We start from the raw sequence: 16326 nt of genomic DNA, 5'->3' as shown, positions 1-16326 counted from the left end.
CCCATCTCAAGTTGCTCCACATCACCTGAGGGTTTCTCTCTCTCTGGTTTCAGAGCATTTCAGTCGTGCCTTCTGTCATACAGACTGCTCATCTGGCAGTAACTGTGTGTTGGGGTTGTAACATTGATAAAGTAGTTTCAAAGTAGTTAACTACTTTTTCAAAGTAGCTTTAGTTTGGCAAACTCCATTCCTCTCAAGGGTAGTTTAGTGTAGTTCAACGTCTTCCATTGTTAAGTGATAAATAAGTAATTTAGTTTAGTGTTCATTTTCAGAGTAGCTTCTCGAACACTGTTACATAGAAATCTTTCATCTTAAATGTTAGACTAGTTACTAAAAATACCAGAACTAACCCTATACATTTTGAAACTTAGGTACATTTTCAAAACATTGATCTAAATACCATCAGCCTTTAGGAAAACTATAACCAGATACTGAAAGTTAATATTAAACACGCAAAAAAAGCAAAATGTCCATGTTTAATTAAACGAAAATATAACTGTAAAACAATATCTGTAAAAAAAAAAAGAAAAAAAAAGATCAGTTCAGGCCACAGTGTTTCAAAAATCAAAAGTTGGCATTTCTTTATTTCACATTCAGGACTGCTATGTGGAAAACAAGTTGGCTATGATTCACAGCACACAAGAGTGAGAGAATCTGGGAAATGGAATGACATCTTTGATATTGTCCACCCCTAAAACACACTGCAGGTATCTCTCAAACCCCATACCAAACCCACCATGGGGGACGGAGCCGAACCGCCTCAGATCCAAATACCTGTGAAGACAAAACAAGACGCTCCAGTGAAGTCATAAATACATTCTCACTGGCACAGCACCAGAATATGTTCAGACCTTTTTGCTAGCCTATCAGCCAAATAGAGCTCTCAGGTCTTCTGACACTGGTTTTCTCTGTGCACCACATGTACAAAAGAAGAGATTTGGTGAAGCTGCATTCTCATTTTATGCACCCAGATTGTGGAATGCACTGCCAGTTTACATTAGGGATGCAACCTCAGCAAATATGTTCAAGTCAAGGCTAAAAACCCATCTTTTTAATATTTCCTTTAAATGACTTAATAATTACATTATGATTATATAATGATTGGACCACTTTGAGCTGCAACGTTTGCAGGAAAAGTGCTATACAAATAAAAGTTATTATTATTATTATTATTATTATTATAATGAGAAGAATGGTTACACATCCACAACATGTAGAAAATACTAGTTAAACGTTCTTACCAGCCATATGAATCTTCTAGTCCAGCCCTAAAACACAAACGTTCACTCATAATAAAGGTCTACAGATAATTGCAAGATCACAATTAAAAAGATTGGGCCAGTTGCAAGGAAAGGGGATTTGAATTAACGAGGAGCATACAATCTTTCTCGCATGTTTGTTACAGTGAAAAACAATGTTACTTGTTACTACAGATTCTGATGAGAGACAGATGAGGAGGTGTGTGTGTATCTTACTGTGCGAGGGAGAGAGGGAGAGGGATAGAGAGAGAGAGAGAGAGACAGATGAGGAGGTGTGTGTGTATCTTACTGTGCCAGTCGAGCCGTCAGCAGGTCCAGTCTGTCCTCCCTCACAGAGCCGCCACACAGCTCCCCCACGCCCGGCACCAGAAGGTCCACCGCAGCGGCCTGTCGTCCACACAGAACATTTGCTGACTAAAATGACCACAGAGGACAGTGGACATTCTAATGCTTTGGTCCTCATGTCGGGATCTGATGTAATGATCAGACTTTTCTTTCGAAAAATGTGAATACGTTGTTGAAAATCAACGACACGTCGCTAGTCAACTAACACAGCTTGTTTTGTGAGCCTGCTAACAAGGTAAAGTAGTGTTCTAGTTAACTAGGTAACAATGTAAAGTAGTGTTCTAGTTAACTAGGTAGCAGTGGGGGGATTACTCACCCAATCCATTGCATTGTTGCAGTATTTTGACTTGACTAGCGAGTTTGTGTTGTGATTCTCATTCAACAACGTTGAAACGTAGTTCCGTGTTTCAAAAGAAAAGTCTGAACATTTGTATTGGTTGCCGACATGCAGACCAAAAGACTAGAACGTGTCACAAATGGCCGACAATGACAAGTAAAACACTGAAAGTGCTTTACATACAAGAGAGAATTCTATTCAAACTAGAAAATCCAGATATTCTGTCTGGTCTTACTGTGTGTTGAGGCTGGTCCTGGTTGTCTCTGGCATAGAAAGGCTTCAGGTCGTAAGGATAATCAGTGACAAAAAGAGGGACGTTGCCACAATGTTTCACCAGGTACTTCTCATGTTCAGTCTGCAGGTCACAGCCCCACTGAAAAAGACAGAGAGAGAGAGAGACAGAGAGAGAGAGAGAGAGAGAGAGAGACACAGAGAGAGAGAGAGACACAGAGGGGGAGAGAGAGAGAGACGGAGAGAGAGACAGAGAGAGAGAGACACAAAGAGAGAGAGAGCGAGAGAGAGAGAGCGAGAGAGAGACAGAGAGAGAGAGACAGAGAGAGAGAGACACAGAGAGAGAGAGACAGAGAGAAAGAGAAAGAGACAGAGAGACAGACAGAGAGAGAGAGAGGCAGAGAGAGAGAGAGGCAGAGAGACAGAGAGAGAGAGATAGATAGAGAGAGAGAGAGAGACAGAGAGATGGTCAAACAAATGTATGAAAATGGATTTAGAATGAGTTTCAGTGCTTCTACATGGAGAAATGCACATAACTCAGACAATACCAGTGCTTGAGTTTCTTTGTCACATTCAATCACCTTGTAAAAGCTGTTTTAACATCATTGTATTGGAATTGTACAATAATTGTATATAATAATGGGCCAGTTTCACAGACAAGGCTTAAGCCTAATCCTGGACTAAAAAGCATCTTCAATGGAGATTTTACATTGAAAGTGTGATTTAGTCTAGGACTAGGCTTAAGCCTTGTCTGTGAAACCGGCCCAATATGTTTTAGCCAACACATGGCTGAAATTGTAATATTTGCTAGCATATCAGCCCAATAGAGCTCTCAGGTCTTCTGAAGCTGGCTTTCTCTGTGTACCACATGTACAAAAGAAGAGATTTGGTGAGGCTGCATTCTCATTTTATGCACCCAAATTGTGTCTTCACTGCCAGTTTACATTAGGGATGCAACCTCAGCACATTATGTTCAAGTCAAGACTAAAAACCCATCTTTTTAATATTGCCTTTAAATGACTAAATAATGAAGTTATGATTATATAATGATTAAAGCACTTTGAGCTGCAACGTTTGCAGGAAAAGCGCTATACAAATAAAAGTTATTATTATCATTATTATTATTATTATTATTATTATTATTGAAACAATGAACAATGCACAGTGTACATCTGCAAAGAGACCTCTGAGAAACATTACCTACCTTGGTTTCAAAAGCAAATTTCTCAGAACTGCGGTTTAGGATACCTATGGCCTCAGTGTAGGAGATCCTAAAGCAGAGAGAAACACCATCGTTAGTGTGTGAGCTCAGGGTGGGAGAGGTTTTGATTTGATTTGATTTTTATTAGGAATTTACAATAGAATCATTTACGCATTATGACACTAAGTAATGTCCAGAGGATGGCACTTGAAAGCATTAATTAAAACACTTATTTCCAAAGTGGTCCTCGATGGAAACATAAAATGAATAAAACAAAACATCACAGCATAAAAAAACAGAATAAGAACACAGCATGAAAAAAACACATATTAAAACACACAGCATGGAAACATAAAGTGAAACAAAACAAAAGGTGAGACACACTGTGCAACATGCTTATCTGTAGAAACACACTTACACATGCTTATCTGTAGAAACACACTTACACATACTTATCTGTAGAAACACACTTACACATACTTATCTGTAGAAACACACTTACACATGAAACTTCTTCTTCAACATCAAATCCACGTTGACCTGAAGAGAGAAGACAACACTGTTGAACCCTGGGACAGAGAAGCACGTCACGCCATGGAGACACACACGACACACAGGCAACAAATGGTAAATGGTAAATGGACTGAGCTTATATAGCGCCTTTTTTGCTGCTCCAAAGCGCTTTACAACGGCCTCTGATTCACCCATTCACACACACATTCACACACCAATGGCGGCAAGCTGCCATGCAAGGCGCCGGCCCGCTCACTGGGAGCAATTTGGGGTTCAGTGTCTTGCCCAAGGACACTTCAACATGTGGCCAGCCGGGGCTCGAACCGCCGATCTGCCAACCTTGTGATCATTAGACGGCGGCTAAGATACAGCTAAGATACAGCTCCTGAGACACAGCTTAAAACTTAAAACTTTTGTCAGAGATATGTATAAAGAAATGAGTCGCTATTATATTAAGAAGCCTCCACCAAAAAGGCCCAATCCACAGCCACCATTACCACCACTGTCCCCTACCCTCACTGTCCCCTGCCCTCACTGTCCCCTGCCTACACTGTCCCCTGCCCTCACTGTCTCCTGCCCTCACTGTCCCCTGCCCTCACTGTCCCCTGTCCTGCCCTCACTGTCCCCTGCCCACACTGTCCCCTGCCCTCACTGTCCTCTACCCACACTGTCCCCTGCCCTGCCCACACTGTCCTCTGCTCTCACTGTCCCCTGCCCTGCCCACACTGTCCCCTGCCCACACTGTCCCCTGCCCTCACTGTCCCCTGCCCTGCCCACACTGTCCCCTGCCCTCACTGTCCCCTGTCCTGCCCACACTGTCCCCTGCCCACTGCCCACACTGTCCCCTGCCCTCACTGTCCCCTGCCCTCACTGTCCCCTGTCCTGCCCACACTGTCCCCTGCCCTGCCCACACTGTCCCCTGCCCTGCCCACACTGTCCCCTGCCCTGCCCACACTGTCCTCTGCCCTCACTGTCCCCTGCCCTGCCCACACTGTCCCCTGCCCTGCCCACACTGTCCCCTGTCCTGCCACATACATGTCTTACCCTGTGTCTAGGGGCCACATACATGTCTTACCCTGTGTCTAGGGGCCACATACATGTCTTAGCCTGTGTCTAGGAGCCACATACATGTCTTAGCCTGTGTCTAGGGGCCACATACATGTCTTACCCTGTGGTGTCTAGGGGCCACATACATGTCTTACCCTGTGTCTAGGGGCCACATACATGTCTTACCCTGTGGTGTCTAGGGGCCACATACATGTCTTACCCTGTGGTGTCTAGGGGCCACATACATGTCTTACCCTGTGTCTAGGGGCCACATGCTTGTGATATAAATCCACATCCTCAGCACAATAAGCCAGGAGATGCTCTGTAGTCGACCTGAACAGGTCCTCCATGACCTGGAGGACAGAAGGGGACAGTGTTAGAACACCATGCTAGGCTGGTTGGATGCTAAAGTGCTAAAGTTCCTCTGACTTACCAGGGTTCCCACACCTTCTGAAACATCCATTTCAAGCACCTTTCAAGGATTTTCAAGACTCAATTCCCTCAAATTCAAGGACCCAACACGGCATAGTTTGAGACAGAACTAGATGAGAATTTATATAATAGGAACTATATCCGCTCACAGACAACAATTAAAAAGAGAGGCTTGAATGTGTGAACCCTAGATGGTCTCTTGCCTTCTCTACCACAGCACAGCAAAACAATATATTGTGAAATATGTGTAAAGTTAAGCAATACAGAGACTTATTTACTAGTTGACAAGTAAAACATTTTTGAATATAGATATTTTTTTAGAGAGAGAGAGAGAGAGAGAGAGAGAGAGAGAGAGAGAGAGAGAGAGAGAGAGAGAGAGAGAGAGAGAGAGAGAGAGAGAGGAATTCAAGCACTTTCAATGACCCATGTCTATTTTCAAAAACTTTTAAGACCTTCAAGGATTTCAAGGACCCGTGGGAGCCCTGACTTACCCTCATCAGATCCTCCAAGGAGCGTGTGAAGGAGATCTCTGCCTCCACCATGTAGAACTCTGCCAGGTGACGCCTGCTCTGGGAGTTCTCTGCTCGGAAGGTCGGCCCGAACGTGTAGACTCCAGGAAATGCCCTACGGAGTCAGAGAAGGGTCAGATTCTATGATGACCATCAATGGAACTCAAATAGTGAAAAGTCAGTTTCACACATTTGCATTTGATACGCCATTCCAAATAGTTAAATTGTTCCTATTCGGTTGTTAAGTCGTGACGTGTTTCTAGGTCCAAAAATGGCTGAGGCGCTCTCTTCGAAATGCCGCAGTAATAATAATAATTCATTATATTTGTATAGCGCTTTTCCAAGGCTCAAAGACGCTGATAATAAAACGGGAAAGTGCTGTGTCCCTTGCTGTATGAATAGATCCGAGTCTAAAAAAACGATTGAACTGTCATTCTACCGCTTTAGTACACTGGTACAGGGAATTTTTTATTGGACCCGGAAATTGCTAAACGTCACATGTGACGTCAGACTTTACAACCGAATAGCAATAATGACCATAAGTCGACCAGTTCTAAAATCATAACATAAGTGCACTTTCAAACAAAGGGGGCGAGTCTGCGCCAAAATCAAGTACATTAATCAGACAATGAACTGAATGAATCCAGTTCCTCCTCACCCTGACATCACTTCTAGATGCAGCTGTCCAGAGACAGTCAGGTAAGCTGGGACAGAGAAGAAGTGAGGGTTGTCATCTGGGTTCTTGTCCTGGTTCTTCTCCTGGCCTGCAGGCTGTGTGGTGAGAGCAGAAATGGTAAATGGACTGCACTTATATAGCACCTTTTTTGCTGCTCCAAAGCTGCTCCAAAGCGCTTTACAACGGCCTCTCATTCACCCATTCACACACACATTCACTCACCAATGGCGGCAAGCTGCCATGCAAGGCGCTGGCCCCGCTCACTGGGAGCAGTTTGGGGTTCAGTGTCTTGCCCAAGGAGGATCGAACGATGTGGCCAGCTGGGGATTGAACCGACGATCTGCCGACCTTGCGATCGTTAGATGCCGGCTCTACCTCCTGCGACACAGACTGTGGCTCAGGAGGTAGAGTCGCCGTCTAATGATCACAAGGTTGGCAGATCAGCGGTTCGAGTCCCGGCTGGCCCCACATGTCAAAGTGTCCTTGGGCAAGACACTGAACCCCAAAATTGCTCCCAGTGAGCGGGCCGGCGCCTTGCATGGCAGCTTGCCTACCTCGCCATTGGTGTGTGAATGTGTGTGTGAATGGGTGAATGAGAGGCCGTTGTAAAGCGCTTTGGAATAAGGCGCTGTATAAGGCAGTCTGTTTACCATTTAACTCAATGTGTCACCTGCATAAAACATACACATACATAAACTCACCTCAACCTGGAACAGCTCCCCTGCGCCTTCACAGTCATTGGAGGTGATGATCGGGGTGTGGATATGCACGATGCCTTTCGCCTGGAAACAAAACAAAAGCAGCCTCTCCAATTATAACATACACATATAATAATAACAATAATAATGGGCCTAACTCAATTATGAAGTTTGTTGGTACTCTCGTACACGCATTATTACTTACACGCACACATAGTCATACACTCCTACCCACACACACACACACACAGATACGCAGCACTTTTGTCTAAAGAATGACAAACTTTATTCTGATTGTGTCTTGTATGTTCTTGTATATCGTATGCTCTTTGTATGTTTCTTGGTGTGTTTTGTTTGTTCTTGTCTTGGTTGTTTTGTCTACCAACGAGGACCACGTTGGAAACAAGTGTTTCAGTTATGCTTTTACCTGCTATCCTATGGGATGTACTGTCTGTACTTTTTACCCAAATAAAAATCAATCAATCAATTATGTGTAACAGGGTTCCCACACCTTCTGAAACATCAAATTCAAGCACCTTCAAGACTCAATTCCCTCAAATTCAAGGACCCAACACGGCATAGTTTGAGACAGATCTATTTAGAGAATGTATATAATAGGAACTATCCGCTCACAGACAACAATTAAAAAGAGAAGCTTGAATGTGTGAACACTAGATGGTCTTGTGCCTTCTCTACCACAGCATAGCAAAACAATATATTATGAAATATGTGTTAAGTTAAGCAATACAGAGACTTATTTACTAGTTGACAAGCTAAGTAAAAACATTTGAATATACAGTATATCTTTTTTTAGAGAGAGAGAGAAAGAGAGAGGGGAATTCAAGCACTTTCAATGACCCATAATAATATGTCTATTTTCAAAAACTTTTAAGACCTTGATTTTTTTTTTCTCTCATTCACAAATTTTCAAGGATTTCAAGGACCCGTGGGAAACCTAAATTATGTATAATAAGGGTTCCCACGCTGGTCTTAAAAAGCCGTAAAGTCTAAAATCCAGCAATACGATTTATAAGGCCTAAAATAGTCACAAGTTTCAGCTATTAGGTCTAAAAAATTAGGTGCTAGGTCTAAAAAAAAATATTAGCTTGTCCTGCAAGGAAATCTATTTACGTGGAAATTAATCAAGCTGGAACCAAAAAAATGCCAATTCGCTGCCCCCCGGGAGCTACGACAGGATGACAAAAAGCTATCATACGGTGTCGCGAATAGGTCTAAAATTATATTCAAAGAGGTCTAAAAAAGGTCTTAAATTTGACTTGTTGAAACTTGTAGGAACCCTGATAATGCTGGCCTCACCCTGAAGTGTGCCTGCATGGCTGCGGTGGCCTCGCTGCGGATCCTCAGCAGGGAGCTGAAGGCGTTGGTTCTGCACCTCAGATGAGGATACTGACGGATGTACTCAAGACTGTGTCTCTCCTTGATTTTGAAGGGAAAGTCCTAAAAAAGATATGTATATCGTTGGTATTACTGAATCACAATTTTCTTTTTATTCAACAATAAGAACAATAATACAACAAGTCATCATCAACAAAAACAAACAGAAGAAAAAACATTTTTAAAAGAAAAAGCTACTGCTGTCATGTCTCAAATCTGTGTCAATTGCCATAAAGTCCACTTCCCCCATTTACTGTCCATCTGTGGTCCTAAAAGTCGTAACCTGTGAGTCAGTCTTTCCATAACGTGAATTTCCCCCACTGTGTCTACCCAATGGGTCTGAGTAGGTAAGTCTTCCGTACCTTAAATAGATAAGAGTCTGTATCTCATTCTCTGTGTAGTTACACAGATAGAGCAGCTTGTGGTTCATAGGAAATTTGTAACCCAGAATTTCTTGTGTTACTGAATCCCATCATTGAGCCAATGCTATGCCCATGACGCCTTTCAATCAAAAGTGAAATCGCGTCGCAGTTGTAACTCATGAATCAACGATCGACGCTCGTGTTAGGTACAGTCAATCTGAGTTCATTGTGATCATCTGTGTTGTGTGATGTGATGTGATCACAGCACCAGAATATCTCAAAGACCTTTTGCTAGCATATCAGCCCGATAGAGCTCTCAGGTCTCCTGACGCTGGTTTTCTCTGTGTACCACATGTACAAAAGAAGAGGTTTGGTGAGGCTGCATTCTCATTTTATGCACCCAGATTGTGGAATGCACTGCCAGTTTACATTAGGGATGCAACCTCAGCACATATGTTCAAATCAAGACTAAAAACCCATCTTTTTAATGTTGCCTTTAAATGACTTAATCATTAAATGATGATTATATAATGATTGGAGCACTTTGAGCTGCAACGTTAGCAGGAAAAGCGCTATACAAATAAAGTTATTATTATTATTATTATTATTATTATTATTATATTTACCACAGGGTTGCATTCTCCAACAACTTCTATTTGGTCTGCTTGAAGTTCCACTGCTTGCTTCTGTCCTGGACTCTTGACCAGACTTCCTGATATTTCCACAGCGCTCCCAAATGTGACGAGTCTTGACAAAAGAAAACACAGAACCAAAAAGAGCAATCATTTAAGCCGACGCTTCAATGCAAAAGCTTCACATGGATATTAAAGAACAGATAAAATGCATACAACCACATATCAGCATCATCAATATATTTGACAGTGTTCCTACAGGTTTCAACAAGTCAAATGTAAGACCTTTTTAGACCTTTTTTAGACCTCTTTGAATATAATTTTTGACCTATTCGCGACACCATGTGATCGCTTTTTGTCATCCTCAAGGTGATGAAATTAGGGATTTCACTGCCATACAGACAAAAAAGGAAGCGAATTGGCTTTTTTTTGCTTGATTAATTTCCGCTCAAATAGATGTGGTCGGACTGATTTCCTTGCAGGATCTCATTTTTAAGACCTAGCACCTCATTTTTAGACCGAATAACTGCAATTTAAGATCTTTTTAGGCCTTGTAAATTGGATTGCTGGATTTTAGACTTAAAGGCTTTTTAAGACCAGCGCGGGAACCCTGATTTGAAGTCTTCTGTTTTGAAGATAATGTCCCACCGTTACCTGTCATGTAGCTCTGCGCTGGCTACGACCTGCAGAGACTGTAAGCTGCTGCCGTCGTTCACATGGAGGAACAGGTTCTCCTTCTGGGGTCTGATGGAGCGAACCCACCCCTAGGAGATAAGCAACATGTATTCAATCATTTACATTTTACATGTTTGGCATTTAGCAGACGCCTTACTCCAAAGCGACTTACAATCAATACATTTGATTAAGCAAGTGAATCATCAATCCACCAGTCGTAGCAGGAAGAGTAATCCAGCTCAGGCCCGGGGCCATTGATAGAAGGAAAAACCTTCTTCTATCACCTTCTTCTAAACCTAGACTTTTTAAATTGTATTTATTTAGACACTGGAGAAACAGAGAAACAGTACAAGGGGGGGCAATAGAAGTTTTAGGGGACACAGTAAAGGGGAAAAAGCGGGTGTCTTCAGGAGACGCAGTGCTGGGGGGCAGTAGATGTCTCAGGAGGAGCAGTTAAGGTGTAACCTGAAGAGTAACACCGTTCAGGTCACAATCATTGTAAATGCATGAATGAATGAATGAATGAATGAATGAATGAATGAATGAATGAATGAATGAATGAATGAATGAATGATATAACATCATGTGCAGACAGATCATAGGCGCCTGCCTTGTGCAAGATGACTTCATTGAAAGAAGGTTAATCTGGAAGCACTTTCACCTGCACTTGTATATGTGTTCCCACTTCTACTCTTGACATCGCGTCGCATATCTTTATCTTCCTCGGGGTTTTCTGGTGGAGATGTCTTAGATGCCCACGAGAGGCTGCAGAAGCTGCAGATAATACAGATGCACACCTCGCACACACCGTTGACAACATAGTTATCTGATACGGTTAATACTACATTAATATAATATCATATTAAACGTGATAGTTTAGACTCTGACGCTACATGAGAACGTAACAACACAGTAGGTAGATAGCTACAATGTGGAGAATCTGTCTCTATCTCTGCCTTCACTGTACAGTCCCGGTGTTGACATTCATGTGGTGACATTCATGTGGTGTTATACTCTATCAAAGTAAAATCTAGGCTTTTTTTAGTAAGTCTCGCGAGACTTGTCAACAATTCCAGGCTTATTTTTGTAGATCTCGCGAGATACGTAAGCAAATAAGCCTGGGTTTTCCTTTAGAGGCGTTGATGGTATACGCGCTTCCTCGCGCTTGCTGATGACTCACTTCTTGGTCTGTCGCTATTGGTGCAATTTGGTCAGAATGTTTTCAAGAACATTTTGTGGACGGTGTGGCGAAGGAAAGCATATGCATCATATGTATTTTTTCGAAACACATGTATGTTTTTAGGCGATGGTAATTCGTTCAAATTTAAAAACTCACTTTAGAAACGTTCTCTAGTGGATCAGGCGTACAGAGGGATACTAAATACTAAACCAATCCGAAAGGCCTGTTTCTACCTCGTGATCTACAACGGTCCAATCACGTTGTTGATGGATTAAGCTTAATAAAACATTCTATTTCTGATGAGTCAACAGCACTAACCCCATCCAGTGAGACATGTAGATAGCATAGAATATGTAAAATGCACACACCAGAAATGCAAGAAAGTTTATGAGGTATACCAAATGGAAAAGTGTTACGACCCTTACAATTTCAGGACCCTCCTTTCATGACTTTTCCTAGATATGAATGAATGGTCTTTATTGTCATTGCTATAGTACAGGTACCAAACAACGAAATTTAGGAGGGGTGGCTCCCCTGGTGCTAGGAAAGAAAAGAAAAAAACAAAAAAAAACACAAGAAGGGAAGGAGCTGGTTTACATAAATAAAGGCTATTTTACATTTACATTTTTGGCATTTAGCAGACGCCTTATTCCAAAGCGACTTACAATCAATACATTTGAATACTAAGCATGTGAATCAGCAGTCCACTATTCGTTGCAGGAAGAGTACTCTAGCTCAGGCCCGGGGCCACTGATAGAACGTTATTTTTTATTTTATTTTTATTTTATTTTATTTTTTTACTGGAGAAACTGAGAAACAGTACAAGGGGGGCAGTAGAAGTTCTTAGGGACACAGTAGAGGGGAAAGCAGGTGTCTTTAGGAGACGTAGTGGTGAGGGTCAGAAGATGTCTCAGGAGGAGCAGTTAAGATGTAACCTGAAGAGATGGGTCTTCAGTCTACGACGGAAGATGGGTAGTGACTCTGCCGTTCTGACGGCCGTGGGGAGCTCATTCCACCAGCGGGGAGCCAGTGTTGTGAAGAGACGTGATCGGGCAGCCCGACTGCTGTGTAGAGGAGGTGGGGCCAGTCGGCCAGCCGAGGTGGAGGAACGGAGTGAGCGGGCAGGGGTTTGGGGGGTTACCATTTCCTTCAGGTAGGCAGGGGCTGTCCCTTTAGCTGCCTGGTATGCAAGCACCAGGGTCTTGAATCTGATGCGAGCTGCTATCGGGAGCCAGTGCAGGGTGCGAAGGAGAGGGGTGACATGCGAGTATTTGGGGAGGTTGAATACCAGCCGGGCAGCAGCATTCTGGATGAGCTGCAGGGGTCTAATGGCTGAAGCGGGGAGCCCAGCCAGGAGTACATTGCAGTAATCCAGGCGGGAGATGACCAGTGCCTGGGTCAAGAGTTGCGCTGCCTCTCTGGTAAGGAATGGTCGTATCCTTCTGATGTTGTAGAGGAGGAATCTGCAGGAGCGAGCCGTTGCTGCTATGTACACTATCCACTATACTATACTGTACAGATAGACGACTAGGGTTGTCATATTGCACATAGTGTTATTGCACATTCATTTGAAGTGTCGCAGTTTGCAGGCTAGAAATGTACATATTTGTGCCTCAGCACTACACCTGATTTTTTTCAGTCCAGCAGCTGCCATCAATCCGTCCAGACTGTCCAGGGCCCAGAACCTAGGTCTTTGCTGTGTTCAGGGCCTGGATGGCCCTGGGGTAGAAGCTGTGCTTCAGTCTGTTTGTCCTTGCGGCCATGGTCCTGTACCGCCTTTTCGAGGGCAGCCGGGTAAAGTGTTCGTACCCAGGGTGGGTTGGGTCTCTGGAGATCTTGGAGGCCTTCCTGAGACAGCGTGTGTTGTACAGCTCTTCCAGAGAGGGGAGGGGGGCGCCGGTGATCTTCTGGGCTGTTCTCACGACTCTCTGTAGCGCATTTCTCTCCGCGGTTGTGCAGCTGGAGAACCAGTTGCAGATGCCGTAGGTGAGGATGCTCTCCACTGCGCCGCGGTAGTAGGCCACCATTATCTATATATGTGCGTTCTACCACCCAGTATCCTTACATTTTCCAAAATCACATCAGGATAAGCTAGTATGAAGCTATTTTGCAGTTTTCCTGTGTAGGAGGCAGGCTAATTTACAAGACGCGCCAACTAGTGGTCGTTGTGTGTAAATAGCAGTTTCCCATTGTAAAGACTATGGTTCGGTGCGGCTCTTATAGTAGGTAAAAAAGGCACGGCTATTCCTGTGTTAACCGAAATAAGATTTAATGACATGCACACATCATACTTTTGTGCGATGGAAAGTTGGATTGCAGCCCTGCCAGTAATGTACAGTTGTCTTTATATGAATACAGCTGTGTGTTTAGTTCATTATAACACATTCCTTTAGGCAGCACATTTGACTGGGGATCTTACTGAAAACATTCAAAGTTAAGTTATTGGAGAAAATAATTACTTACCACAATATAAAGATGAAGAATTTCCATAGGCTACCACACCAGCCACCTATATCGCCTGTATGATTTGTCAGGGATGTAGGCTATGATGTAAGTTAGACAAGTATATTTTAGTCACATGACCAAAGTATGAGACCACAGTAAATTCATTCAATTTAGAAGAGAATGATTTATGTATGTGTGTGTAAGGGTGTGTATGTGAGGAAAGGGTAGGTGGGTTTGTTTAAAAACAGGGTGTATATTGTTCTTTTGCTCCTGTTCTCATGCTAAATGACAGTAAAACCAAGGAACCGATAGTGGAGCAGGGAGCAGCAGAGGAGCTACCACCCACTCAGCATCAGCGGGGCTCAATGGACTGCACTTTTATATAGCGCCTTTATCCAAAGCGCTTTACAACGGCCTCTCATTCACCCGTTCACACACACATTCACACGCCGATGTCGGCAAGCTGCCATACAAGGCGCCGGCCGGCCCGCTCACTGGGAGCAATTCGGGGTTCAGTGTCTTGCCCAAGGACACTTCGACATGTGTCCAGCCGGGACTCGAACCGCCCATCTGCCAACTTTGCGATCATTAGACGGCGGCTCTACCTCCTGAGACACAGCCGCCCGGACATAGAACATAATGGAGACTGGAGAGGTGGTGGGCTCTGTAAGCTATCATGACAGGAGGAGAGGTATAGTAATAGAACAGAAGGCCTTTACACAGACTACCAGTAGGTAAGGACTAACGATTTCAACGTGGAATCCTTCCTACAACTGTTGCCGGGCAATTTGCAAAGACTATTCACTGAGAGAGATGGGGACTATACATTTAGAAGAGAACTTAACATGAGACAGCATTACGCACGAACTAACGTTAAAATATGTTGTATATCAATCTGCGGAGTTGTGTTGTGGAATGGTATTGAGGAAAAGCTCCAAAGGTGTACTAATGAACTGCAATTTAAAATAATGTATAATAATTATATCCTTAGATACAACATGGAAGAGACAGGACATGCCATTTGCTAAAATTAGTGTATGAGTTTGTATTCTGTATTGTGTGTATTTGAATTTGAATGACAACATTGAGCCTGATTGTTTTTTGTTTGTTTGTTTCTGTTGTAAACCTACGCTACGGTAATTGTAGTGTGTGAATGGGGATAGGACGAATAAGCCTTGTTACCTCCTATTCCCTTTCGGACAGCTTAATTAACCATGTGGATTTTTTATTTATTTATTTTTTATTTTTGAAAATCATTTGTATCCCAATGTACCAGGTCTGCTGTGCGAAATAAACTTGAACTAACTCTAACTCTACAATGCCAAATGTAAATGATCCAGTTGTGTAATAAAGAACAGGCCTGTTTTCACCACACAGGGGCAGTATATCAACAGCAGTGTCGTGTTCATATTTATTTCTTTATTTTTAGCATCCTCTGATGCTAATCTTAGATGTATATGCATCAACACATTAAAGTATAGTATGCTATATTATGATAATAATAAGTAATATAGTAAGCGTCACAAAAAACCCATAGTATAGTATGACTACATCATACTATAATACATATACTATGTTCTTTTTTTCTTTTTTTGTGACGCTTACTATACTACATCATAATATATCATACTACAACATACTATACTATATATCATATTATAAATGTGTGTCCATGTGCTTTTGTATTACAATAAAGGGGAAAAAAGTAGTATATAGTATAGTATGATATAAGCTTACAATCTGTAGTTTAAGCACATGTATTACAATAAAGGGGAAAAAAGTAGTATATAGTATAGTATGATATAAGCTTACAATCTGTAGTTTAAGCACATGTAAAAAACAGAAAAATGATTTTGCCTACAGGTAGCCCTTTTCATTGGGAGTTGTCACATATATCTTCTTTTTCACTTTATTATTTTTTCCTTAGTATGATAATAATATATCATACTATCATACTAAGAACAAATAATAATAAAGTGAAAACCAAACAAAAAAAGAACATAGTATATGATATATTTTATCTTTTTTTTTTCACTTGATTATTTTTTCCGCAGTATTATAGTATGATATATTATTATCATTCTAAGAAAAAGAAGGAAAAAAAAAACATAGTATACCTACCAACAGCCTCTTTCACCTCAGGCGGCTGAAGAAGTTTGGCATGAGGTCCCAGACCCTGCGGCCTTCTACATAGGCAGGGCTGAGAGCCTTCTGACTGGCTGCATCACTGCCTGGCACGGCAACTGCACTGCCCTCAACCACGAAGCACTACAGAGGGTGGTGTGGACAGCCAAGCGAATCAGTGGATGTGAGCTTCCCTCCATCCAGGATAGATACAACAAACGGTGTGTCAGCAAAGCCCGGAGGATCATCAAAGACCCCAGACACC

The 16326-nt window shown here is 42.5% G+C and overlaps 1 protein-coding gene across 1 annotated transcript; it reads right to left on the bottom strand.

The window, feature by feature from the left end:
* Positions 1–586: 586 nt before the first annotated feature.
* On the bottom strand, positions 587–11267 carry nars2 (asparaginyl-tRNA synthetase 2, mitochondrial). The gene is made up of 14 exons (XM_080536680.1): positions 10974–11267; positions 10292–10401; positions 9632–9752; positions 8566–8706; positions 7252–7332; positions 6533–6645; positions 5857–5989; positions 5188–5286; positions 3876–3913; positions 3377–3443; positions 2177–2314; positions 1549–1646; positions 1242–1268; positions 587–774 (listed from the first exon to the last, which is right to left on the bottom strand). Exons 1-14 carry the CDS (start codon positions 11130–11132, stop codon positions 630–632), a joined length of 1470 nt encoding a protein of 489 aa, XP_080392806.1. The 5' UTR covers positions 11133–11267; the 3' UTR covers positions 587–629.
* Between the last annotated feature and the right edge of the window lie 5059 nt (positions 11268–16326).

Source organism: Nansenia antarctica (assembly GCF_963989245.1).
Source record: "Nansenia antarctica genome assembly, chromosome: 1".
In the NCBI taxonomy this organism is placed as follows: Eukaryota; Metazoa; Chordata; class Actinopteri; order Argentiniformes; family Microstomatidae; genus Nansenia; species Nansenia antarctica.
The sequence above is the reverse complement of the archived record's forward strand: the minus strand, read 5'-3'. Positions and strand labels throughout refer to the sequence as shown.

What these genes read in the sequence shown, in the direction of transcription:
- nars2 (XM_080536680.1), bottom strand. Translation starts at nt 11,132, where the DNA reads ATGTTGTCAACGGTGTGTGCGAGGTGTGCATCTGTATTATCTGCAGCT. An exon ending in GAACACATATACAAGTGCAG is followed by an intron (nt 10,402 to 10,973) that starts GTGAAAGTGCTT and finishes CTTATCTCCTAG; the next exon opens with GGGTGGGTTCGCTCCATCAG. An exon ending in GGGAGCTGTTCCAGGTTGAG is followed by an intron (nt 6,646 to 7,251) that starts GTGAGTTTATGT and finishes CTCACCACACAG; the next exon opens with CCTGCAGGCCAGGAGAAGAA.